This window comes from Neomonachus schauinslandi, chromosome 9 (genome assembly GCF_002201575.2).
Source record: "Neomonachus schauinslandi chromosome 9, ASM220157v2, whole genome shotgun sequence".
Classification (NCBI taxonomy): domain Eukaryota; kingdom Metazoa; phylum Chordata; class Mammalia; order Carnivora; family Phocidae; genus Neomonachus; species Neomonachus schauinslandi.
The window spans coordinates 62,795,014-62,822,312 of record NC_058411.1 but is presented as its reverse complement, the minus strand read 5'-3'; the positions used below and the strand labels follow the sequence as shown (position 1 = coordinate 62,822,312).

General features: G+C 36.4%; 1 protein-coding gene across 1 annotated transcript in view; it reads left to right on the top strand.

Moving 5' to 3' along the window:
* AKAP6 (A-kinase anchoring protein 6) overlaps positions 1–27,299 on the top strand; it is a 367,046-nt gene that overhangs the window by 295,747 nt on the left and 44,000 nt on the right. Inside the window, exon 11 of the mRNA XM_021695522.1 lies at positions 25,765–25,980. Within this exon, the coding sequence (XP_021551197.1) occupies positions 25,765–25,980 (216 nt within the window). The remainder of the gene's footprint in view (positions 1–25,764; positions 25,981–27,299) is intronic.

Below are 27,299 nucleotides of genomic sequence, written 5' to 3'. Positions count from 1 at the left end.
GCTTTGATAAATTAAAAGCAGACCAGCAAACACTACAGATTACTGAGGACTTTGAAAGGCAGACCTAAATGTTCCATAAATAATGTGGCTAAAAATACTTCCATAAATTGATATGATAAAAGCATGTGATTTAATTGAAGACCATTAATGCTAACAAAAGGAAACATAATTTTTACATATGAGAGAATCAACTATTTATGGAGGGAAGAAAGAGGTTCCTCCGTTATAGGCATATTCCATCGTAGAAAAATACCAGCCTTAGCCACACAGCTGTGTGCGTGTTCACTGTGCGTCCATGAAGAAGAAGCATTTACCCCATTGGTTTCCGCGATTTATGCAGTATCTACTCAAAAACAGTTTAGAATCCAAGTATTTTCTTTTATTGCCTATGCTCGCCTGTACTACTTGAATCCTCCTGTAAAGGCCGTGATTATTTGGGCTCTGAGGTCAGTCTGAGGCTTTGGGGTTCTAAGATAAGAACTTGGTGGCAAGAAACCTTCTGGCATGAATGGTCTCAAAGAGGAGAAAGGGGAAAACCAAGAAGGAAAGAACTTCTTAGGACCAAGCAACTGTTTCTTTGCAAAGCCTTACAGGACCAGGTTTTATTCATCCCCCTCACACCCCACCCTGTGCCCCGCCATCCCCTCGCAGCCTTGCAATCTTCCAGCAGTCAGAGAATTTAGTCCCATGTGGTTCACCTTCCATCTGCCAGACAAGCAGGATCACCTTGCTCACCTGCACAGCCTAGGAGGAGGAGCCCTCAAAGATAAGACCACAATAATTCCCAATAAACTGCCTGCATCACACACCTACAGATTGTTTTGGAAACCTCCTCTTCTGCCATTGAATTGACAAGACCAAACTGGAAATTAAATGAAAGCCTCTTCCCAAGGCAAATGGGTTTTCCTGCCTATCCAGAAGATTTCTTATTTCATCTCTACTTGTCTTGCCCTCACCCCCATTGCAGGGAGATGGAGTCTTCAGATATTTGAACGCTGTGTCATTTGAACAAAACATGCACCTTATAAAGCATCCTGGTCATTAGTAGGCTGGATGATGTGAAATATATTTTTTCTTTATAGTATCTATATCACAGCTTTAGTAAACCACTTAATGGCCCCAGATAGCTGTGTGACCTTGGTCATGTTTCTTGTATTATCCCTTGGTGCCTCAATTTCTTCATCTATAAAATGGGATAGTGATAGTATTTATCTCACACAGTTATGAGTTTACATACATAAATTATTATTTCTACTTTTTGTAATGGTGCATTTAAGGGATAGAAATCTCTTAATATTATAAACCCCAAAATGTTACATAATAATTGGAAACAATAACAGGAAGTTTGTTATTACAATTATTTGTATACCTGCCTACACCCATATCTCATAGATATTTAAAAGCAACCCCCCTCCCACTTTTGTTATTGTTATAAATGGAAGAACAAGCAGTTCTGCATTAATTTTGCTGATGCTTCCAAAAGACATTAGCTTTATGCTTAAGCTTTGTATAGGGTCATCAACATGATTTTCAGCTATCCTAGAAACAAATACAACAGTCTCTGAAACAGAAACAGGGAGAGACAGAGAGAAGTCTCTAGACTTTCAGATCATTAGATAATTCCTAGATGTCCTAGTCATTTGCTAATACTTTCTAGCCACTGTGGAAATATTCACTACCCCTAATTCATTATTTACCATGTGCATTTTAGTGCCTGAAAATAATCCTAGAATTTTCATTTCAAAACTACCAGGGACTATCACATGCTTTTTGCTATTTTATTTCTTTTTTTCAAAGACTGTTTTTCTTAGGGCATTTTTATGTTTTTGGGGTCACTATTCATTAACTAACTGCTTTTATAGCCTACTCTTGTGTAGTTAGCTGTTTTTAAAATAATATAATAAATACAGAGACTTTTCTACCCCTCCCCAAAAAAGGTAGGACCTTGATGATAATGTTCACCTCCTCATATGGTTTCCCAGCCCTATTCCATCCCCTCCTCTCCTAAGATAATCATGAACCCAATATTCTTTGTGCCCTTGCTTTCCTTTGATAGGAAAGAATATTTTTTATTTTAGTTGTTTTTAACTTTATTAAAAGGTAATCATGCTGCATGTTATCTTTTAAGACTTCCTTATTCATTTAATATTATAACGCCAAGATTCATTCATGTCATTGAGGATGGCTGTAATTCACTTATTTTGACAATTGTATGATATTCCATTGTGAGTATATACATGTATCTCATTTAATTCTAATAGCAACCTATGAAATTGGTACTAGGATCTTGATTTTGCAGGATGTGTCTATGGAAACAGGCACATGGAGGTTAGGTTTTGTGTGTCTAAGGCCACATATAATGAGTGGTAGATTTAGGTTTTAAATCCAGGGCTGTCTGACTCTAAAGCCTCTGAACTATTATGCAAAATTGATATTTATTGATATTTACTGAATGCCCTTCAGTGCTGGATGACTCAAAGGGAAAAACGGGACAATTAAATGTCACTATTTCTTTGTGGTTGGTTTATCAGTCACAGTCTTCAGCAATTTGGCCAGGATACAAATAGTTTCGGCTACTGAAGATCTTGGGAGGTGAAAATATTTGTGTTTTTATTTTACGTTTTTATCCTGTATCAGTGTAAACTTCTTTGCCATGTGTCAGTTTTTAAATTGAAATGTTCCAACTTTTTTTGAGCTTATGGAGCCCTGGTAATTTTTCTCTATCACTTGAAACTTCAGTCCCTTCTAAAGTTTTGACCTTGAGGAGTTTGATCAGATAAGCTAAGGGGGTCTAGCATGATGGCACTTCTTTTTTGTTTTGTAAGAAAGCTGTATGCTTGTCTGTTGGAATTTCCTCGCCAGAATTTTAAATATTTCTGAACTCTTTACTCTTTAGTGCTCAGTGTATGATTAATCAAGTGTTCTGTATATTACCACATTCATTGGATGAATTAAACCAAATGTTTGTAATATAATAATAATGTAACATAATGTTTATAACCTGCCAAAATCATAATTGATAATAAGCATATGCAGAATAAAAACTTTTTGCTTACCACAAATCCAAAGGCCAGATCCCCTCTGCCTTTCTAAGAGACAAAACCTCTCAGATGAGATTTATTAGAGAACCTGTATGTGTGGAACTCTTTGCCACATTGCTCCTCTTCTTGTGTGTTCCCAAAGGTCTTCTGCCATCATTGGTCATACTGCAGGCAAGCTCTACCCACAGGACTTAGCTTTATGATTCTCCATTCTCTAAAATCTCAGGCTTTTAACAGAATGAATTCCTTTATATGCCCCCAGAGTAGTGATAGATAAGCTAGGGTGCACCACCCAAGAGAAAGGAGTGGGAGGGTGCTGCATCTAAAAAGGACAACCCATCACTTTGTAGGCACAACTGTTTCCTTCTTAGAGTTTAGTCTGGGATGAAAGAAAGGATCAGGATCTCAAGTATTCAGAAGAAGAGGAAAAGCAATTGTGGAATGTATTCTTTTTCTTGAAGGAAAGTAAGTGTGATAAACGTGGGACTAGACACAAGGCAAAATCCTACCTAAGAAAGAAAGAGTCAAAGCCCAGCATGCGGAGACACTCGAAGGTGTGAACCTAAGACCCTTGGGACAGAAATCGTCACCATTACAATCAAATGTGGAGAGCACGTCAGAGATTTAATGAGGTCAGCTGGCAAAGGGCCCCTTAGAGCTATGTGTGTGCAGCTTCAAGGTCACTGGCTGGAAAGCACTACTCTTTAATGATGACCCTTCAAAGAGAAAATAATTGCTTAATCATATGTTCCTTGTATTCCATAACCAAATTCGTTAAAGACTCAAATTGGGGAGAAATTACTCAATACAGCTCAAAGAGTCTGCGACACTGGACTAGGCCCAGAACCAGCCCGGGAAGGACAAGTTTAGAGCTGCCAAGAGGCTCTGTCATCAAGAAGGTGAATGAGAGAAATAGATTTGGTAAGCTCGGCAATGATTAATACCCTGCATTTGGTTAGCAATTTAAATTGGACCAAGCACTTTTATCCAAGCTAGTCTACTTAAACCTTACACTAATTATATAAGGTGAAAATATGATCACTTTCTTATGGGTGTTTTTATTTATTTTTATGAATGATGAACATGAGAGGTGGAAAAGTCAACATGGCTTCTTTGAATCCATGCAGCAACTAGCAGCAGAGACAGAGCAAAAGCCATGGTCTGTGGGTTCAAATTCCAGTATTCTCCCAACCAGTCATTCACCGATCCTTCAAAATAAACGTTGAAACCTTGTTGTCCTCTAAATCAAGGGTTGGCAAACGTTTTCTGTAAAAGCCCGGCTAATACAGTCTCTGCCACAATCACTCAACTCTGCTGCTGTCGTGGAAAAGCGGCCACCAGTAATATGTAAATGAATGAATATAGTCTGTTCAATAAAACTAATTTACAAAACTATTTACAAAAGCAGGCAGTGGGCCAGATTTGGCTCTCAGGCCTTTGGTTCCTGACCCTGCTCTAGATTACAAAAATTATCATAAACATGGGAATGGCTACCATCTGCATCTCCTTTTGAGAAAGGAGACCGTGCTAGAACTGCAGTAGAAGGAACAAAACGATCTTTAACAATTTGAACGATGACAACTAACACTTACCCAGTGTTCATAGGATGTCAGTCACAGTTTCTAAATGTTTTACCTGCATTTCTTTATTTAATCCTTACCACCATCCTGAGGCAGATATTTTATTATCCCGTATCTCTAGAAGAGAAAACGGAGGCAGGGAAAATTGAAGTAATTTGCTTGAGGTCATTCAGGTAGTTAATGACAGAGCCAATAGTCAGACCTAGTAAGTCTATTCCAGAATTAGCCTCTCCTTTGTAGACTCAACAGTCCCTAGGTCAAAGATCTATTTCTGAAAAGAGAAAAAACACGTTAACTTGTAGCCTACTTTGTTCCTCATCCCATTTCTGAATACTTGACAGCCAGCTGAAGGAAGTCAGTGAGTCAATGTTTTAAATCTTGGAAATCAAAATTTTGGGGGTAGAGTCTTTAAAAGGATGTCAAATTAACTATTAAATGTGCAGCATTACTAAGTAATTACTCTGACAACGAATATCACTAATTTACTTTAAAAAAAAAAAAGGAGATAAATAAAAGAGCTAAACACAGTTCACATGCTGGAAGAAATATTTTCCCAAATCTCACTGTGTAATTTCCAGAAGTAAAAAATTGGACCAGTCTAGCCAAGACGTTTAGAGGGAATTTCCCGTGTCCACTATAACCAATCTCAAATGCCACCATAAATAATCACACTTCCTGTGTCCCCTACTACCCGTATTTTTAAGACAGAAGAGAATATTTTGGAAGTTTTCAAATAAGTGAAAGGAAGCCGTGGTTCCTACAGGTCTGGGATCATCCCCGTTGCTCTGTCCTGGAGCCATTACAAACTTCGTAATGATGTTGTTGGCAAAGCTGCAAAGAATTATAGTGATTCAATCTGGCTGTGACAAAAGCATGCGAATGCTTTCAAAATCAACAAACATCAGACAGGATTTAATCTTTTCTATATGTCTTAGATAAATTTTTTTGAAAAAAGCTATTATATTAACCAAGTAAGTTCATCAAAAGAAAGTACTGAATTCAGCTTTTATCAGATATTTTTTTCCCACCGTATATAAAAAATCCATCACCTAACACTTTAGTAATTTTAAGTAACTGTGTACAATCCAGAACTGCCTTTAAAAAAATTTGGCTGGGTTAAGGTTTAAATTCAAATATAGATTTAAATAAATGTTATATACACTACCATCTGGGGGTGGTGGGAAGACCCACAGGAAATTTTTATAGGCAGTCCCAGTGCAGCCTTTTAAAGTAAATAAAAAGGAACAACAGTGGCCTAATTCTTTCTGAGCATACCTTTTACTAGAAGAAGATGCTGCATGATTTCTATGAAGGGGAATGAGTTGAGGATACAAAGATATAGCTGTGTACTCAGTTCATATGTGTCATTTGTATTACTGCTATCAGTTAAACCAGATTCATGGACATTAAAGGCTGCAATGCTAATCTAGAAAGATGAGAGAAGTTTCACCCATCTTTATGGCTACTGAGGAAATCAACAGAACTGCATTTAGGCTCTGAAACCAGTGTGATTAATGTTTCTATTCCTAATTCTTCATTGATTTCTTAACATTACTTAATGTTATTTTTATTGTTAGTAAACTCAGGTTAGGAAGCTACTGGGAGAACAGAATTGCAAACTTGTCTCCATGCTCTCCACTTATCGAAGTATAGGATGGGAGCAGTGCATCTGACCCATAATAGTGAACAGGCTTACACCAATGGGTTCAAGATGCTTGGATTTATAGTGGCTCTACCTATTTCTAATCCATGATCTTCCTTAAAGCCCTAGGTTTCTCATCTTAAAAATGGGGATAACAGGGTGCCTGGGTGGCTCAGTTGGTTAAGCGTCCGACTCTTGATTTATGGCTCAGATCATGATCTCAGGGTCATGAGATAGACCCATGTCAGTCCTCTTCTGTAACTTTAGTACAACATTATTCTTTTACAGTTTACCAATGAATGGTATTTATTGAGTACCCTCACTAGGTCATGTTGGTTGGCAACATTATGATCTCGGATTTCCAGCTATGTGATCTTGGTAAATAATTTCTTTTTGCTGATATTCTTTTTTTTTTTTTAAAGATTTTATTTATTTATTTGAGAGAGAGAATGAGATAGAGAGAGAGAGCATGAGATGGGGCAGGGTCAGAGGGAGAAGCAGACTCCCCGCCGAGCAGGGAGCCCGATGCGGGACTCGATCCCGGGACTCCAGGATCATGACCTGAGCCGAAGGCAGTCGCTTAACCAACTGAGCCACCCAGGCGCCCCGCTGATATTCTTTTTTTATAAAAGAATTTGGTTTTTGATTTGAAAGGATTCCCTTCACCTCTAGCATTCTGTGACTCTGTAGTAGGCATCTTTTTCCTTTGATAAATTTATTCAATTATAGATGCCATTTAATTCCTCTAAACAACACTTTCAGTCTGGCACAGAACTTCCAAAACATAGCCCATATTGTGTACCAGGAGTCGTGTTTTACTTCATTGAGAATGATGCTTTAGAAGGACAAAGGCATCTTTTGAACCAAAGTTTATTGCCTTTGGCGCTACAGTAGCCAACTTTGTCTTTGCACCCATTTCCTTTCTAACATTGTATCTTTATAATTTGAATAGAGATGCTGGTCTAAAATGGGAAAGAAAAGGTCTTCCTAATTATGAATTTCAGTCAGAATGGTGGCACAGGTAACATTAATATATATGATTTTGTTGTTTTATACATCATTGGGACTTGATTGATTTAAAAGTAGAAAGAACTATACCAATAAATTGCTGGCATGGTGATGACAAGCAAACGTACAAGTCTGTAAGAAGCAGAATACAGAAAACTCTTGGTTAAAATTAATGACCAGTGGGGCGCCTGGGTGGCTCAGATGGTTAAGCATTTGCCTTCAGTTCAGGTCATGATCTCCAGGTCCTGGGATCTGGGATCGAGCCCCGCATCAGGCTCCCTGCTCAGTGGAGAGTCTGCTTCTCCCTCTCCCTCCGCCTCTCCCCCCTGCTTGTGCTCTCTCTCTCCCTCAAATGAATAAATAAAATCTTAAAAAAAAAAATATATATATATATATACACACACACGTACATATACAATTAATGACCAGGGTGAAGAGATGGAGGATTTGAATCTAAGACAATGAACCAGAGACCCTACAATCAGAGACCCTGCCCTTGCTTTATTCCTTTCTCATATATTAGGTGCCTTGAAGTCCTTCACGATGTATCTAAAGGCATGATGTATCCTTGCCTGTCATTTTGTTGTCAATTTTTTAGCATATTGTTTTAGGTGAATTTTTTATAAATTGTATTCTAATCAAATCTGAAGATCTATATCTTTTAATAAAAGCACGAAGCCCATCACATTTAGTTTCTTGATTAAGATTGCTGATCTTTTGTTTCATCATGTTCATTCATTTATTCATTCAATAAATATTTCTTGGACACCTACCATGTGGCAGGCACTGGGCTGAGTGTTAGCGATGCATGAAGCCTATACTCTGGTCTTGTTTAAATATTTTGCTGTAAGACATGTTGTTTTGTTCCTTTTTACCCTAGTAAATTGGAATTTTTTAAACATATCCTTTATATCCAATAACAATGAATCGACTTCTTACTGATGCCACTTTTAAAATGAGAAATTGACTTCTCTGCATCCTCTACCCTATTTATCCATTTTTGTTGATATAATCTTGGATTTAGTTATTAGCTATTATTATTACTTTACTAATATAATTACATTCTTTCTCATACTTGCAATAATTTCTTTTGATGTTTGCATTGTATTTCATAAGAATATGAAAAATAATTCAGAGTTAATTCTTCATAATACTCATTTCATTGCTCAACATCAGTTTTTTTAATACCATGGTTTTCTATTTTCTTACAAAAATTACTCTTAGTGCTGTTATATTGTCTTCTAATAATTTTTATAGGAAAAGTACATTCTTAGTATATTCTCCAAACATGCAAGGGCATGTCTAAAAATGTATTTTGCTTGAACTTGCATATAAACAGTAGCTTGGCCAAATATAAAATTTTGCCGTGGGGATTATAACCTTTGACCATCAAAACTGCTAATGATTCTTTTGGCATTTATAGTTACAAAGGAGAAGTCTGATTTTTGTTGCTACGTAGTAACCTTGTTTTTCCACTTGTATATGACTGGGTGTTGGTCTCTTTTTATTTCTTTTGCTGGGGACTTGGTGAGTCCTAATTGCTTTTGAAAATTGAAATTCTGTTTTAGATCAGAGAATTTTACCTATTGTTTATCGCAAGTTCTCCATACATTTAGTTCCCTCCTTTTGGAAATCCTATTCTGTGCATTTTGAGTCCCCTGGATCTTTCCTTCACTTAAAGAAATGTATTTTTATTTCCACTTCTTTAACAGGGACTTTTGGTGGAATTTTCAAGGCTGTTTTGCAGTATCTAATTTTGTAGTTTGTCTTCATTGCAATCTTTAATTCACCAAAAGTTCTTTTCATCTTTGTACAATCTTTGCCGATCTTAATTTGTTTCATTTTCAGAAGTTCCTACCTTGGTGCCATGGATGCAATATCTCTGTGCATATTTTTGAGAAATGGATTAAAATTTTCTAAGGTTTTCTCTTCTCTTGTATTAATTCTGTTTCAAAAGGAGTGTATTAGTCTTTTGCTTTGAGTGTTCAGATTGGACTCCCCTTTGAACTACAGTGTCTGTTAGTGTATGTGTTGGTTTTTCTATGTCTCTTTATTCTTAAGGAGGGAGTTTCGTTTTCTGGGGCTGAGTGTTAAGATAGGTCCTCTGAGAGATTCTGTAAGTGGCTTCCTGTACAAATATTTCAGGCCCAGACAAAAAGGAAACAGAAAATTTCAATTCCCCTTAGTTTTATTTAAATTCCAGAATGAGAAAAATATAGACCTTATACAAGGGATAGCAAATTGTCTGTTGATACTGAAGCGTGGGGCACCTACATATCTAATATCAGGTGAGGTTGAAAGCAAGCTAAGGGGGCATCTTCAGTGTCCCAGAGCAGGAGAGTGGTCTTACAGAGTTGTGTGTTCATCAGCTTTGAGAGAAAAAGCCCCATTGGAAGGTAGCTCTTCTGTAACTCAGGTGATAAGTCCTGGGGACTTGAAATAGTGCAATTAGAGTGCAAGATAGGAGGCTGGATTTAAGAGAGACCTCTGGGTTAGAGATGACAGGATTTGGGAACTGCTATGCTGGTAGGGATGCAAAAGTAGAAGGCCTTCTCAAGACTCTCTCCCACTAAGAGCCCCTCTCTTCCTGGAATGCTGTTGCTTCTGTCTTCAGGTCCCCTTTAAATAAGGAAAAGAATCTTCAACAAAAAGCATTGGAAGTAATAGAACATGTGTAAGGATAGCGGGGTTCTGGTAACTAAAAAGAGAAGCAAGTTCAAGATTATTTGGGAGTGTGGGTAAGGATATTTTAAATTTATTCAGTACTTTTCTCTTATGCAAATACCTGTGTCAAGTGTTGTGCTGGGTACTGGGGTGAACCATCCTTTGTCCTCTTCCAAGGAACACACAGGCTAAAGGGCGATAGTAACAAGTCAACAGGCAAATAGAATAGAATGTGGTAGGAATTAACATAGTGTCCTGGGGAGGGGCAAGGAAATTCCTAGAATGAGTGAATTGAGATCTGAAGTGAAGGAGGGGAAGAGTGAACAGAATAGTATGTGCATGTGCCTAGAGGCCTGTGCTTATTTAAATGTTATCCTAGTGTGTATAGGTAGGAATCTATGTGTCTTTGCAACAAACTAGAGTGTAAACTTTTTTTTATTTTCTATTTCTTTTAGAGCAATTTGAGGTTCATAGGAAAATTGAGGGAAAGGTACAGAGATGTCCCGTTATACTCCCTACCCCCACACATGCACAGCTTCCCCCATGATCAACTTCCCCCACCAGAGTGGTACGTTTGTCACAACTGATGAACCTGCAGTGATGTATCATGATCACTCAAAGTTCATAGTTTGTATTACAGTTCACTTGATGCTTATATTCTGTGGGTCTAAACAGCTATATAATGACATGTATCTGTCATTATGGTTTATCATACCAAGTATTTTCACTGCCCTAAAAATCTGTGCTCTGCAGATTCATTCCTCACCCCTAGCCCCCTGCCCCCAAACCCTGGCAGTCTTTTTACTCTGCAGTCTTTTTACTCTGCATAGTTTTGCCTTTTCCAGAATGTTGTATGGTTGGAATCATACGGTATGTGCCTTTTCAGATTGACCTCTTCCACTTAGTAATATGCATTTAAAATTCTTCTATGTCTTTTTCATGGCTTGATAGCTCATTTCTTTTTAGCACTGAATAATATCCTATTGTCTGATTATAACATAGTTTATTAATCCATTCACCTACTGAAGGACATCTTGGTTGCTTCCAAGTTTTTGGCAGTTATGAATAAAGCTACTATAAATATCCATATGCAGGTTCTTGTGTGGACATAAGTTTTCGGCTCCTTTGGGTAAATACCAAGGAGCACGACTGCTGGATTGTATGATTAAGAGTATGTTTAATTTTTCACTGCAACTGTATCTTTGGGGTAAATACCTAGTAGTGCAATTGCTGGGTCATAGGGTAGCTCTATTTTTAACTTTTTGAGGAACCTCCATACTATTTTCCAAAGTGGCTGTACCAGCTTGCATTCCCACCAACAGTGTAAGAGGGTTCCCCTTTCTCCACATCCTTGCCAACATTTGTTGTTTCCTGCCTTGTTAATTTTTCCATTCTAACTGGGGTAAGGAGGTATCTCAATGTGGCTTTGATTTGAATTTTCAGAGGGGAGGGGGGTGAGGGGATGGGGTAACCCAGTGATGGGTATTAAGGAGGGCACCTGTTGTAATGAGCACTGGGTGTTATATGCAAATAATGAATCATGGAACACTACATCAAAAACTAATCATGTACTATATGGTGACTAACATAACATAATAATAATAAAAAAAGAATATATTTAGTTTTGTAAGAAACTACCAAATTGTCTTCCAAAGTGCTCGTACCATTTTGCATTCTCACCAGCATTGAATAAGAGTCCTTTTTCCACATCCTCTTCTGCATTTTGTGTTGTCAGTGTTTTGAATTTTGGCCATTCTAATAGATATGTGGTGATATGTCATTGTTGTTTTGAGTATAAACTTTTTAAAAGTAGGACTATCTTAAAATATTTGTTTTGCATACCCTTCATAGTACCATAGACAATGTACCTTAGAGTCACTAGATACTCAAGAAGTACTAGCCGATTGCAGACTTTATCACGAGACGGGACCTGAGATCACTTAGCTAGCTCAACCTTCTTATTCCAAAGGAAAAAAAAAAAACAAAAAAACAAGTCTCTGATATATTAAATGACCACACAACCAGAGCCAGATTGCAGCCCACATTTCCTGAATCCTAATCCAGGCCATAGTCCAATAATACCAAACCAGTGATTTCATACGAGTTAATACCAATGTCTTTGCAATTCTCACAACTCAATTTTAAGCCTATCTCATTTGGTGAGTAGAAATAAAAAATGATCATTACAAGGGACATTGTGATTAACAGGAAATGTAGAAATGCTTATTAATACTATGAAGTCCTATTTTAAAGAGTATTAAAAATACATATGACAATAAACCAAGGCTCCTTTGGTATTGGAATTCAGAGACTTACCATCTTGACCTGCAACAGCTTCTCATTTCCAGGGGCTTTACTCTCAGGAGTTCAACTCAGTGTTGAGTTTGCTCTCATTTTTACCTTCTGTTTATGTTGTACCTCCATATGAGGAGCTTAAAGAGCTTTAGACACATTAGCTCATTAATCCTCCCAAAACCTCTAAGATAGGATGGAGGCATAAATCATTATTCCCATCTGGAAAAAAAATAGCCTAACTTATCTCTCTTAAATTCATTGATGCTCTGAACTGTTGATTAAATCCTAACTTATATCCTATACATTTAGAATATTTCATTCTCTTCCCCAAGGATATTTTTCTTTCTTTTTGAATTTAATGTCATGAGGATAAGTGTAAAAATGGATCAGCAGGTCTGGTTTTAGAAGTTCCTTTGAGAAGTGCAGGATAGGTGGTAAATCAGGTTCTTCCTTCCCCTCATGCTCTCCTCCTTTTCTCAAAATGTTCTTCTCTATTGCCCTTCCGTCATGACAGAAGAAATGACTTTTAGGAATTGGAAGGATGTTTCGAGACCCATTCATTCCTTTATCTGACAGCCAAGACTACCAGCAAGAGAGCCAATGGATATCCATTCAACCATGCCATCTTAACTCTCAATAAAACATTGGTGCAACGGACTTCACAGCTTTATGAAAGCAACAATGGAAGTCAACTTTTCAATTTTGTGTGCTTTACTTAGTGGTTCTCACTATAAAGATTTTTGGAGTTAGATTTTGAAGATGTTAGAACATGAACAGAATATGTGAGCAGAATCTGAGGCCAAGCAAGGTTGACTCATACAAATGACTACAACAAAACACTTGTCCAATTAAAGTAGTTTCCTACAGTTCAGGACAGTGAAAGGAAAATAAATAAAAATGATAGACAAAATGAAATTATTCTTTCACCACTAGAATTTCACCAGAGAAAATGAGAGTCAACTTGCAACTGATTTGAGAGATATTCAGAGTTGTATTTTACTATTTTTTTACAAGTCCATTGTAGACCACCACATGATCTTTTTCCTATCACTTAACAGAATAAGCTTATGTAATAATCTGGTGCCAGAAGATCTTAAAAGCTAAAGGATCATTGCATTGTAGAGAAAGGGTATTGAGGGCACATAAAAGTTACATGATTTACTTGAGATCACACAACTAGTTATTGCCAAACTAGGAGAAGACTCTAAGTTGTGTTTTTTTCCCTCAATCCAAGTTGCTTCTCAGATGTTCAACTGGAACACCTTCATGCTCAGATGACGTATATTCTACCTTGCTGCCAAAATATTAGTTGGGATGAATGAACGCACTACCCCCCAGTATATTCGGTCATCTTTTAGGGAGCAAATAGGAGAGAGATGTGGTGTCTCAGAAGTAATGAAAACAGAATCCTCTAAAATGAGAATTAACTTTATTCAAGAAAATGCTCTCAAAAATTTCTCCTGGACTCTGCTTTATATTTTAGCTATGGGAATGTTTAAAGAATGAAGTTCTTATTATATTTCCTTTTCACAAGATTCTGGAATATTGCTTTGAGCTAAATAATCATTATAGCAGTTTACCAGTTGGCTAATATTTAGTCAGCATCTCTCTACTACCTAATATAATGGTTGAGGAGTGTTTTGCTGTTATATGTTAGTTAAACTTCTAAATGACCCTGAGAGTGTAGTTAGTATTACTGCACATCTGGGAATACTGAAAACTGGTGAAAAGGAGTAGAGTTGCCCTGGGTTTCCACCACAAAAGCAAAGGAAAGAGCTAAGAAGCAAATTCCTAGTGATCCAAATTCACAAGAAAATGCCCTGTTTAGATGCTATAAAAATAAAGTCAGAAATACAAAGTTTTAGAGCTGTTTATACCTCAGTCTCTTCCAGGTCAGGGAGAAGTAAATAAGTGAACAGAAGGGTCTTTCCAGTGTTGACTTTTTGTCCCTAGTATCATTTTCCTCCGTTTTAGTGGTGTTATTCCGCAAAGCCTAACTCTCTTCCTGCATTCTTATTGTGTCCCAAGTGTTCTTGAATTCATTTATTTACCACCTATAGGATTCTGGAATAACAGGAATACTTCCCTAAAATACCAATTCCTAGTTGTTATACTTCAAGTAACACTCTGAGCTTTTTAACAAGTTCCAAGGGTGGCTTCATAAACAATATGTTACTCAGAGATAAATTTGGGAATATAGGGTTTGATAGAGGAGAGGGGTAAGGAATAGTCAGCTGTGTATAGATGAGAGAGCTAGAAAAATACCATGCAACAGAGCTGAGTGAGTCATGAAACCACTTAGTTCAATAATCTGTCCTCTCCTATGTGTTCCACACTATCCCTGGAAACTCCTCTTAGGCCGTCCTTGCTTCTGTGTTCTCTCACTTTCTTTTTCCTTGCTTTTTCTTGCTATTTCATTCTCCGGGTATGATCTTTACGATGATCCTTCTCTTATGGATTTAGCCTAATGGGTGTATTGTGCTGTACCTTGTCACATAGAATTCTTTTCTTTCTCTCCTCAAGACTGTCCTGAATATTCCTTTGACCTGGCCGGTGAATACCCAACATTCATTAAACGCACAGATGAGTTCAGGTAGCTGGGATCAGCAGATAATCTAGAGGAGGAAAATCACCTTTATTCATTCCCCAGAATTACTTTGAAATGATTCCCATGGAGTCTAATAGAGATAAAAAGCACAGTGGGTGTTGTAAATAGATTTCAAAATATAATAATGTAAAAATAAATGGCAATTAATGCCTTATCTGCTTATGAAAAGAGTGATTGTGGAATTTTAAGAAAAGGTATTTTGTAGTATAATCGCTAAGTTGCATTTATATCCAGCACCCTTTCCCCCTTATTGCTAAAAGTTACCTTCCTATAATTGCAGACTAGTTTAGCATCTTAACAATAATGGACATGTTTTTAAAAGATTATTGCCAAAGTGCATTCTTTATTCCAGGGAGACTCTGTAATAGATACCGGCATTTTAGTAATGATACAAGCAATCTGTAAGCTATTACAGTTTTCTTTAGAGTAACTTAATCTTCATATTGTTTTGTATGTCTGGAATTTTAATAGTGTTTTTAATTTAGAAAAGGAAGTATATAACAAATTACTAATTACATGTGAATATGAACTAAGCACATGACCACTGAGCTTGATTCTTAAAAACAAACATATTTAAAAGTACTTAACCTAATGGAGGGAAAGTCACAAAAAAAATTAAAGAATACCGCACAGGGATAACAACAGCTTTCATGGAATAACACAGTAAGGGTCTGCAATTTTAGAATGGTTATTATATTTTAGTCCACAGCTAAAAAAAAATAGCTAATAGAAATAGAAATACTCCTTTCCAAATATAATTAAAAATTTTCAACACATGAAAGTACAAACAATTAAAACATCAAATGAGTGTTTGTAAAAGAATGATTAGCTTTTCCCTTGATGACACCATTCATCCAAGAATTTGCAGTACTAACTAGTAGTCCTGGTGGCCCTTAATGATTCAGCTTCATTGGTGAGGATGCTAGATTGCAAGAAGTTAGATTTTTTTCTAAGTCAAAGGTCAGGTTATTTAGGCTATGGAGGTTAAGGTGACTGGTCTTTGGACCTCAATCGTCTGCTGCCCAGATGAACAGAGGGGAGATGATTTTTCTTAAAAAATAGAAGTATTCACTGGAAATATTTTGATTTTAAATGGTTATAAGAAATCATTTGGTGTTAGAATCTAGACTTATATTGTCATGTACAGTTTTGAAACTATTTTGGCACACATCCCAGACCTTCTTCAAGAAGCTGATAGAGATGTGCTTGGTAAACCAATTCAGGAGTCTTTAATGCTATTTTTAAAATCCAGCTTTTACATTAAATAAACCAGTTTGTTATTTTGAAAGAAGTTATAATCTACTTAAAACTGTCATTCTCTGTTTCTAACTTGCAATTAGATGGTATTTCCAAAATGTCAGACCTAGATTCTGCTTCTACCATCACCATAATAAAATGTGACAGCCAAGATATTATATCAATACCTTTTCCATAATTAGCAATAAGGATCCTGCCAAGGGTTAACTAGAAAAGTTTCATAAACGTTTTTCTACAAATGGTTCTGAAGGCAGAATTATGCTTTTGAAATCTGCTAATGTAGCAAAGACTCATGACAACCAGGAGACAAATATATGAGCAAAACTGTTTGGAGAGAATAGTTTTGTAGTGTATGATGTATGTTATGTAAATGAGCTTATTAGGACTCTCATCTATTTTATTATTGGTGACCAATTTAATAGAGGCATTTAAAAAACAATATTTCTGCCTGACTCCTAGAAATGAAGAAGATACATTGATATAATTGAGAGCAAATGATTGCATGTCGTGCCATTTAATCATGTCATTTTTCAGTTGCTATTTTTTGCACTTCACTGAATGCTTATAGAATATTTAGCTTCAATATAGATTAAGTCCCAGGGTTTGCAACTGAGCTGAGTTCCTATATCGGCTGATGTTGTCTTTTAAGTTTGGAATCAGTTAAAATATGCAGATGTCATCATTCATACCTCACTTGAGGTATTTTAATTTTTTTGCTGTTTTGAAGAATTACCTCTTTACAATTCCTGGATGGAAAGTCTTATTTGCAATACTTATATACTAGATATGGTTAAGGTAAGCACATAATTGGCTCAAGAATGGAGCCATCAGGACCAAAAGATCTGCTGACCCGCTGCTGGAAACTTGGATGATCATTTGCCTAATGAATGTTTCCTACTTTTGTTCAATCTCTTTTTGATTATTTATATAACTTACATTTTTCTCAGAAGAGAGATTATCCTCCACTGTCTGGTGGAATGTGAGGTCCTTGTGGGTAGAAAGTTCATCTCTTTTGTTCACAGATGCATCTCAAACACTCAGAACAGTGCCCATTATAATAGGTGTTCAATAAACACTTGTTCAGTGAATGAATTAGTATTTTTTCCATCTCTGCTATCACAACCACCCTGGGTTTAAGAATTACATAGATTACTAATTTTTAACAATGGCCTAGAAATGGGTATAAGATAGACCCCTGAAAGGTATACTGAAGAACTTGTTGGCTGTGTTTTCAACAGTAACTTTATGGCTATGGCCACATCTGGTTGGAAATCAGGGACCAGAATAGTCTGAAAATGGAGAAATTTTACAAGCCTCTTCAGCTCTCTCATGAAAGGAAATGTAGATAATGCTTTTACGAATTGGCTTGGGATTCAGGTTGCGTGGGTTAGCATCCTGCCTTTGCTGCTTATTAGCTGCATTAGCTCTGGTCAGTTACTTAGCCTCTGTCTCTATTTCCCTTTTTTTTTTTTTTTTTTAAAGATTTTATTTATTTTGACAGAGAGAGACACAGCGAGAGAGGGAACACAAGCAGGCGGAGTGGGAGAGAGAGAGGGAGAGGGAGAAGCAGGCTTCCCGCGGAGCAGGGAGCCCGATGCGGGGCTCGATCCCAGGACCCTGGGATCATGACCTGAGCCGAAGGCAGACGCTTAACGACTGAGCCACCCAGGCGCCCCTCTCTGTCTCTATTTCCTTGTTTGTAAAATAGGCACATGGCAATAATATATATCTCATAGTACTGTTGTGAGGATTAAATGAGCCAATACATATAAAATACCTAACAAAATACATAGCAGACAGAAATACACAAATAATGTTTGTCATTAATGTATGAGATTAGTGAAAAATAACTAAGAAAATACTCAGAATAATACGCTAGCAATTTAATAAGCTTCAATGGTTGTTGGTTATTATTTTGCAGTCAAGTAAATCCTTGACTAAATATTTGAGGAGAACATAATGTTTTAAAAATTTTGTGTTTGTTCATATATGTATAGCCAACTTAGAATGATCTTTGGTGAAGTACATGAAGTACATTGATAGGTCATGTTTCTCATTTTTCTCCTGACACCAACAACACAATAGATTACAATTTCATAAGATGTATATGATGGTAAATGAAACTCACCACTGCAGTAATTAGACTTAACTAACATTCTTTAATTTCCACATTTTCTTCAACTCCTTTTCCACATCCATGCTCTTCTATGTATACTTTTCTGTTTATGTTTTATGATATTTCTAGAAGTAGGAGAGCTATATTAAAAACAGCACTGTATTATTTTTATCATATAGCAGAATGTCTTATTTGGTGACTGAGATTTATAGGTTTGTAGTTATGACTCCATCCTAGGGAATTTCATAGCCATTACCTTTTTTTTCTTAAGATGTATTTATTTGAGAGAGAGCATGGGGGGAGGGGCAGAGGAAGAGGGAGAGAATCCCAAGCAGACTCCCTGCTGAGCCGGAGCCCAACACAGGGCTCAATCTCACAACTCATGACCCTGAGATCAAGAGTCACATGCTGCACTGACTGAACCGGGCAAGCACCCTTTTATTCCTTTTTATTGCCAAATAATATTCCATTGTATGGATATACTACATTTTTTTTATCCACTCATCCATTGATAGATACTTGGGTTGTTTCTACTTTTTGGCTATTATGAATAATGTGGTTATGGATATTTGTATGGTTGTATGTTTTCAATTCTTCTGGGCATTTACCTAGAAGAGAAATTGCTGGACCATATGGTAATTCTATGTTTAACTTTTTGAGGAAATGTCATACTATTTTCCAAAGTGAATGGCACTACTTTGCAATCCCACCAACAGTTCATGAGGATTCCAATTTCCTTATATCCTTGCCAATATTGTGATTTCTGTCTTTTTTATTTTAGCCTAGTGCTAAAATCATAGTGCAGGTGAAGTGGTATGTAGTTGTGGTTTAGATTTGCATTTCCCTGATGTCTACAGATGATGAATATTTTTCCATATGTTTATTGGCCAGTTGTATGTTTTCCTTGAAGAAATGTCTATTTAATACTTTGCCCATTTTAAAAATGGGGTTACTTATCTTTATATTATTGAATTTTAAGTATTCTTTATATATTCTGGATACAAATCTTTTATCAGATACATGATTTTCGGATATTGCTTCCCATTCTGTGGGTTGTTTTTCCATTTTTTCTTATGGTGTCATTTGAAGACCAAAAGTTTTTAATTTTGGTTAAGTTGTCCAAAAGTCACTTGTACTCTTGGTGTCATATCTAAGAAATCATTGCCTAAGAAGTCAGAAGTCACTTCTGCTTTAGATGTCCTATCTAAAAAACCATTGCCTATCCACAAGTAATGAAGATTTACTCCTGTGTTTACTTCATTTAAAACTTACAACAACCTGATGGGTTAGGTCTTATCAAAAACCTTTGCCTTTTTTTTTTTTTTTTTTTTTTACTTTGAGGAGGCAGAGTCTTCTCTTGACAGCCAAATCACAGGCACTTAAAAACAGGTACCACATCTTATTATATTCCTCTTATTTACCAATTCCAATCCTATAATGAAAAGTATGGAGTTTAGCACCTAATTGATACTTAATAAATATTTATTACTATGAGAAATACTATCCATATGATCTCTGTCAACCTTGCCCCAAAATAATAATCCCGAATCAACTAGTTAAAAGCGTCTTTTGAAGACTCACAGAGGTACAGTCTTGCCTCTCATTTTCCCCATCTGCTGTATGTTCTTATTAGACCATGGCTGCAGCATTAACATTCCCTGCATCTGATGCCTTGTGCCTTCCAAATAATCGTCATGGTTTTGTTTCACTATATACACTTTCTGAGAGAAGCTTCTATTTAATTTAGCACAATGCCATGTGTATTAGTCATTCATTACTAAGTGACTAATTTGATAAAATTAATAAAAGGATTAATTAATAAATTAATAAAATTAATAAAAAATAAAAATATCAAATAGGTATTCAAAGAACCTAATATATCATCATTCTTTTTTTTTTTTAAGATTTATTTATTTATTTTAGAGAGAGAATGCAGTGGGGCAGAGGGAGAGGGAGAGAGAGTCTTAAGCAGACGCCATGCTCAGCACGGAGCCTCAGCATGGGGCTTGATCTCAAGACCCTGAGATCACGACCTGAGCTGAAACCAAGAGTCCAACATTTAACCAACTGTGCCACCCAGGCGCCCCCATTATTATCATTCTTAATAATTATATTGAAAATTCCTGAAGATCATCAAGCAAGTACTAATAATATAAAGATACCTCTAGTCAAAAAGATCTGTTCATTGATTCATTCATTCATTCATTTTCTTTCAGTAATTCAGTAACAATTAAAAAAATAACTGATCACCAAATGGGCATGGTCTCTAGGCACTTGGCTAACAGTGTGACTTCAGAATTAGAACTTGTAACTTCCATTTTATACTTCTAAAAAAAAAAATCTGCTCAACTGGATTAATTCTCTTATCTGTAAAACAAAGTTCCTCCATTTCCTGTAGGCCAGTGTTTTCAAACAAACACCTGTGGTATCTGTTAAACCATAGCTCATTGGGGCCTATCCCCAAGCTGCAGATTCAGAAGATGTGGAGAGGCACTAGAGAATTGGCATTTCCCAGTTCATGGGTGAGGCTGATGCTGCTTGGCCCGGGGAACACTCTCTGAGAACCTTTGCTCCACACATCTAGTCACAGGTAGCAGATGAAGAGAAAACCACTGCCCGCCTCATGAAATTAAAATGGCAAAATACAGAAAGTGCAAAAAAGAAGAAAAACACTTGAAAAAGTGTGGGAAACCCTTGCCACAGGAGATGGAGCTATTTACTTGTGAATATTTAAACCAGAAGAATTTGCCTGTCTTTTTCACTTCTTTCCCCTCTCTCTGTTATTTCCTTACTCTAACTAGATCGAAGGCAGGTATGTATCCATATTTGCAGGTTGAAACTTCTTTACTGTGCTTGCCACAGAGAGGGCATACTCAATAGATATTGTTAAACAATTGATCAATCTAGAAAATAAAGTTATGTTTAGGGGTGCCTGGGTGGCTCAGTCGTTGGGCGTCTGCCTTCGGCTCGGGTCGTGATCCCGGGGTCCTGGGATCGAGCCCCGCATCGGGCTCCCTGCTCCACGGGAGGCCTGCTTTTCCCTCCCCCGCTCCCCCTGCTTGTGTCTCCTCTCTCGCTGTGTCTCTCTCTGTCAAATAAATAAATAAAATCTTTAAAAAAAAAAAAGAAAAGAAAGTTATGTTTGACTTTAAAAATGGCATTGCTTTGTAAATGGTTTTTAGTTGACAGATCACCTGAAGTCCTATCACTTTGTTCAGATTGACCTACCTAATGATGTTACATTAACCTGCTGAATATAATTATGTAAGATATATAGAGACAAATTGCTTTGGAGTTTTCTCAGAGTTTTTCTCTCTCTGTTTTTAACATATGCTTAGTTTTGGTAGTTTTAAAATTGTATTTTCTTCCTCACCTCTCTTTTCCCTATTTGGTTCTTACATTTTACTTATTGTGCAGTTGGGTTTTGGTCTAATTATAGTTCTTTGATTGTAAACTTATTTATATCCTTCTGTGATAGTAGATGACATTATTGTTTAATGTCAAGAATATGGGTATGCAAGAAAATTATAATCATGTTGTACAATATGTATATATGTGTGTGTGTATATATATGTTTATGTTTAATATATAATGAAAAATAAAATACCAATATTGGAAGTCTTACCTTTCATAGTGTTAAACTGAAGCCAGTGTCAAAAGTGATGTCACATCACATTTGGCTTAATAATAGAGTGCTTTAAAGAGTCAAAAAGGTTGACAGAGAAAGGAGAGGAAAAAGAAAAACCCCCATTAAAAAAAAAAAAAAAAGGAAAGAAAACCCCCCAGATAAACCAAAAACATTCCTTTGCATCACCATTGATGAATTGAAAACCAGATTGACAGTTTATAAGTGTGATATAAAAACCTCCCGCCTGTTGGCAACGCTATTGCAGCATGTCCAAAAAGATGTTTAGAGGGTTGGAGATCCGATTATTGTAAAAGAAAAAAAAATTGACTTCGAAATTTAAAATTTTACTTTTCTAGAACATTTCTCATAGCAAGCCTGCCTTTTTAATAACATGAAGAAATTGAGTAGAAATGGAAAATAAAGCAAATAAAAAGTTCCTCAGAAATTTAAATGCAGCACACCCAAACCATATTCCAACAACTGAATTCTGAAGTGATAGAAGACAAAGACCTCTGTACTAACAGAGGTAGTCTTGTAAGAAGAAATTGCCTAACAGTTACCAAATAATAGGACAACTACATACAAAAGCATTTGGAATCTCTTTCTTAGACATATTGATCATTAGTGGAGATTTTCTCTTTCTTTTTAGATGTCCTTTGACTCTTCTTATCTCTGTACTTTTCTGTGAACGCAATATGAGTATGCTTGGGAACCAACATGATCTCATGAGATATCAAGGAAAATGCTTCCAAACTGACAATAATGAAAAGCATTCCAAACTTTTCTGTTCCTTACTTCCCGTCCAGCTGCTTCATTGTCTCTTCTCCCTGACACTCTAGGTGCCCCCATAGCCCCAGGACACTTGCTTCCCGACCCTTCTGTCTTGAGAACTGCAACCATTCAGCTTAGACCATCTGGCTCAACGTTGTTTCCCTGAAGATTTCACCAACTCCTCCAATAGCAACTTGCACGAACTTCTGTTAAATTGTCTCTCTCTACATTCATTACTCTCATTACCACACTTATTTGTATCGTCCACCTTCCACAGACTCTCAGCTCCTTGAGAGAAGGAGCAGTAACTTGCTCCTTTTTGAAGCCTCAGTGCCTGAAACAGTGCCTAGCAGATGGAAAGTGTAGGGTACATTTGAGGAGGTCTTAGAGACAGGGATGAGTTTATCTTATTATAGCGTCTGTCTTAGATTGTTTAGTTTGGGTTTCTGTTTTAAAGTACTTTCCTCTGAAAATGTAAGCTAGAAATAGTTACAATACTTAATTGTTCCTGTATAGTTATATTTAACATTTCTCTGTGCATAGTTTATCATGGAAATAATGTAAGCTACTGATTCTAAGAAACATTGCCAGCAAATGCATTGGTTTTATTTAGTATGTGTTTGTGATTATAAATAAATATGTATATTTTAATGGTTGTCATGGAAACCCATTTATATAGAAGAATGTTATTTTATCAGTTATATCTCCTAGATATAAAAAAGTGTCAAAAAATATGTTGACCATTTAAAATTCTCAATTTTCACCTCCTTTTCAAAGTAGTGTTATTTCCCTGTGTGCATATAGGATAAATTATCAATCCAGGATATAGACTAAGTTCTTTGGATATTTAAAGTAAAAAAAAAATTGTAAGATTGTGAAGATCCAAAAATTAGATAGTGAATGTTAACATCCCATCAAATCTGATACTGAATGTCAAAAACAGCTTTCATGGTTTTTAAACTACCTGGACTGACTCACATTAAGATGTGAGTTGGGGATCATCTGGTTACTTAAATACTGGATACATTCTAGATACTCGTAAAAAAATTATGGCCAATGACCTTTATGAAAATTTCCCCTAGTGATCTCACATGTCCTGTTTCAGAACTTTGAAAGTGCCTGTGAGGTGAATGAAGCCCATTTGGGCTACTTTGTAAATGTTACCAGTGAGGCCATTCTAACCCCACACATACTGTTAGTGCTGTCCCTGGCAAATTTTCACTTGGCTAAGAAACATTGGGACTTTTTGCTGGCTTGAGGAATGCAGTTATTAGTCTAGTCAACTGCAAAGAGAGTTTTGCAAGATCCCATTTTATGGCATGGAAATAACACTTTTGATTTTCCTAACCCTGTATTTTAAACAAATTTATAGCAACACAAAAATGAAAAATGGAATCCTCAATATTCCTATTCACAGGACTCACTTCAACCAATTTCAGTTGGCTACATTATTATTTTGAAGTGTTAATATGGACCGAAATTTGGCAGGAATTAATTTGGCTTGATAGTTTGACTTGCTCAAGTTCTAGAGCAAGAGAGGAAATTGAAGGGGGTGTGTGTGTGAGAGAGGGAGAGAGAGACAGAGAGAAAGAGAGAGAATGCATTTAGGAGTGGGGAGGTAGCTGTATTGGAGGAGGGGATGGAAACAATGCTTTTTGCTTTAGTCAGCCCTCAAGTTTTATCTTTGAATATCCAGAGGTTTCCTCCTCATTCTGCACTGAACAAATGAATAGCATCAGTAAAGAAATTTGTCAGACCTAGTGGTTATATCAGGAGTTATGTAGGAAAATGATAATGAATGCTAGGAAAATAAATAAGGGTAAGTTCAGGAAACATAACTAAAAATGCTGCACTGGTATAAATTGAATAATAAAATTCCTAGTCATATTTTGCCATAAATAGAGGTTTGGGTATTTGTCATTCACCTTATTTAAAATTCAGAAATATTAAAGGTACAGTGTTCTCTCATTACAGAAATAATAGAATTTCAGCTATTACTGAGTTAGGGTCATTTAAATGGCTATAGCATGTATTATATCAATAAGCAGAACATCTGTATGAAATGTCCACCTGCTGATCTACTACCGCTCTGTGCACATTTCCATGAACTGCACTTAATCATTTTAAGACTTCTTCTAATGAAGCCTTATCTAGATTAACATTTTAAGCACAGATACTTTTAGGCATTAAAACTCTCGCACTAAATGAAATTGCATTGTCTTGTTTACCCTTGTTGATTAATAAGCAATCTGTTAACTGTTAGAGCAGTCCAATTGTAGCAGTCGAAGGAGATTAGTAATTCAGTGATGTTTGTGGATATAATCATCATTTCTCCTGAAGGCTTCAAATTAGAATATCACTTACACACTATCCGTAGGCAAAGAAAAGATATAATATTTTTAGACATGTGTACCCACTATTTTGCTTGAATTGTTCAGCTTAGGGTCACTGCAGTAATACAAATGCTTCTGGGGGCAAAATGCTATTTTGATGCATGCATATCCTTCTTAAATTGTGTGAATGTCTATTAAAGGAAACAGCAACCAACAAGTAGTGCAATAATAATCCAGTATCCTAATTTCTGTTTTCAGAACATCATTGCTTTGTTAATCAAGCTTTGGAAGAGAAATGTTGCTTATCCCTTTTTCCCCCAATAATAGATGTTATATATCAAAATTCTTGGCAATCTTATTTAACTTTTTCCCAGCCAGTAGAAAACTGAACTTCTGGCTCCAAAAAATCTAGGAGTAAATTTGGGAAAATTCCATGTCCTTTCGGGGCACTTTTCTATCTTTTGTGTTTCCTGTGACCCGGAATCAAAGCATGTCAATCTGTTTGGCATTCCCATGACCTACATGATTTATTTCATTAAGTTATAAATTGTTAATCACCCAGGTTCAAGGTGGGACCCAGCATTTTAGATGGACAAATCAGTATAAAAAGGGAAGAGGAATGGGATGCAGCTAAATTCTTTGGCATTAGTTGAGTATCAATAGGAGGTCTCCAATCTAAAGACAACCAGAGCCCTTCTTGTCTTATTGTTCATTGCCAAGTATATCACTACAATTTGAAATTATGGTGGAAGAAGGCGTTTCATGTTTTAGGGATTTCTGCTCTATAAACACCCATGAATCGATCCCTCTCTTTGTTGCAGTCCCTCTGTGGTGAAATCAAGCAGCGACGTCGTGGAGTGGCCTCCGTCCTGCGATTATGCCAGCATCTTCTAGATGACCGGGAGACTTGCAATCTGAACGCAGACCACCAGCCCATGCAACTGATCATTGTAAATCTCGAAAGAAGGTGGGAAGCCATTGTCATGCAAGCTGTCCAGTGGCAAACACGGCTACGAAAGAAGATGGGAAAGGAGTCTGTGAGTGATTTTTTTTTTTCTTTTAAGCATAATGGTCTCTAATTTTTCTCAGAAAAAAAAATATTTCAGGGCTTGGAAAATGTATTCATCTTACAAGTGGTTTTGCAAACTAAGGGGATAGGTATCTTCGACCACTCAATGAAACTTCCTTTGTCATAGCACAGAGATTTATTTGCCTACTAATAAGAAGTGTTTCAGTGTATCTCACTGTCTTTCGAAAAAATCACGTGAAGATTTCCCTTAATCTTACCAAACTAAGCCATTAATTCCTTCAATCATTCCTTCACCAATGATATTCTTTAATCATATAATACCCCATGAAGATTTTGTTAGAAGGTGGCTTTCCACTCTGAAAGCATATGTAGCAATGTGTATGCTTTACAGATAAGGTAAAGACATAAAGTATACTGCTTACCTTTTCATTACATAATGAGTCAACACTATTTATTCAACAAACTCCACTGTTCCTTCTTGGAGCTCCTTCTCATAGAGGTGTGTTGCTGAGAGGTAGCAAGTTTCCTCTTTGAGTTTTAATGCAGTGTGCAAGGTAGGGGTAGGGATCCCTTTTAAGAATTTTCCAAGTTAATTGTAAGTTCAAGCTGTTGCTACATGAAAGAAATAAATGTGACAGTCAGACTTGTTTAATAATAATAATATAGAACAAGCCCTTGTCCAGAAAACCTTCATACCCTTAAGGGAAGAGGTTTATTGATAAAATGATTACATTCCTCAAATGACCTTGAAGTCAATGTCCATTAGTTGAAGGCCTAAGTCTCATGTTTGACTTACATAAATGAAGTACATACATACATACATGGAATGGAAAGTTTTTCTTATGTGTTTATGTTATCAGTTCTATGTCTTTGAAAAGTCCAAGATTCAAAATTGAAAAATCAAATGTAATAATCTTGCTACAAAAAAAAAGAGGACCAAAAAAAAAAAAAGCCTTCTCCTATGAATTCTAATTTTAAAAAAGCGTTAATATTTGCTATCTGATTCATTTGGCATTGGGGACTGGCAACAGAAGGGACAATGAATCAGTAAGCCTTCTTACTCTTTCTGCATCTGTAGCTATGTTGAGTCTAGGTGGTGATTTTATCCTTAACAGTTCAGTTTAATTATTTTGAGCTGAAGTTGTTAAATTTCTTAAGACTTCCAAGTTATTACCAGTAATCAGAGTCTATATAATTGGATGTCTTTTCTTGAAATGACCTGTTTGTTTTGAAGCTATTTAGCTGGAGTGTTTGTTTTCTTTTTTCTTTCTTTCTTTCTTCTTTCTTTCTTTCTTTCTTTCTTTCTTTCTTTCTTTCTTTCTTTCT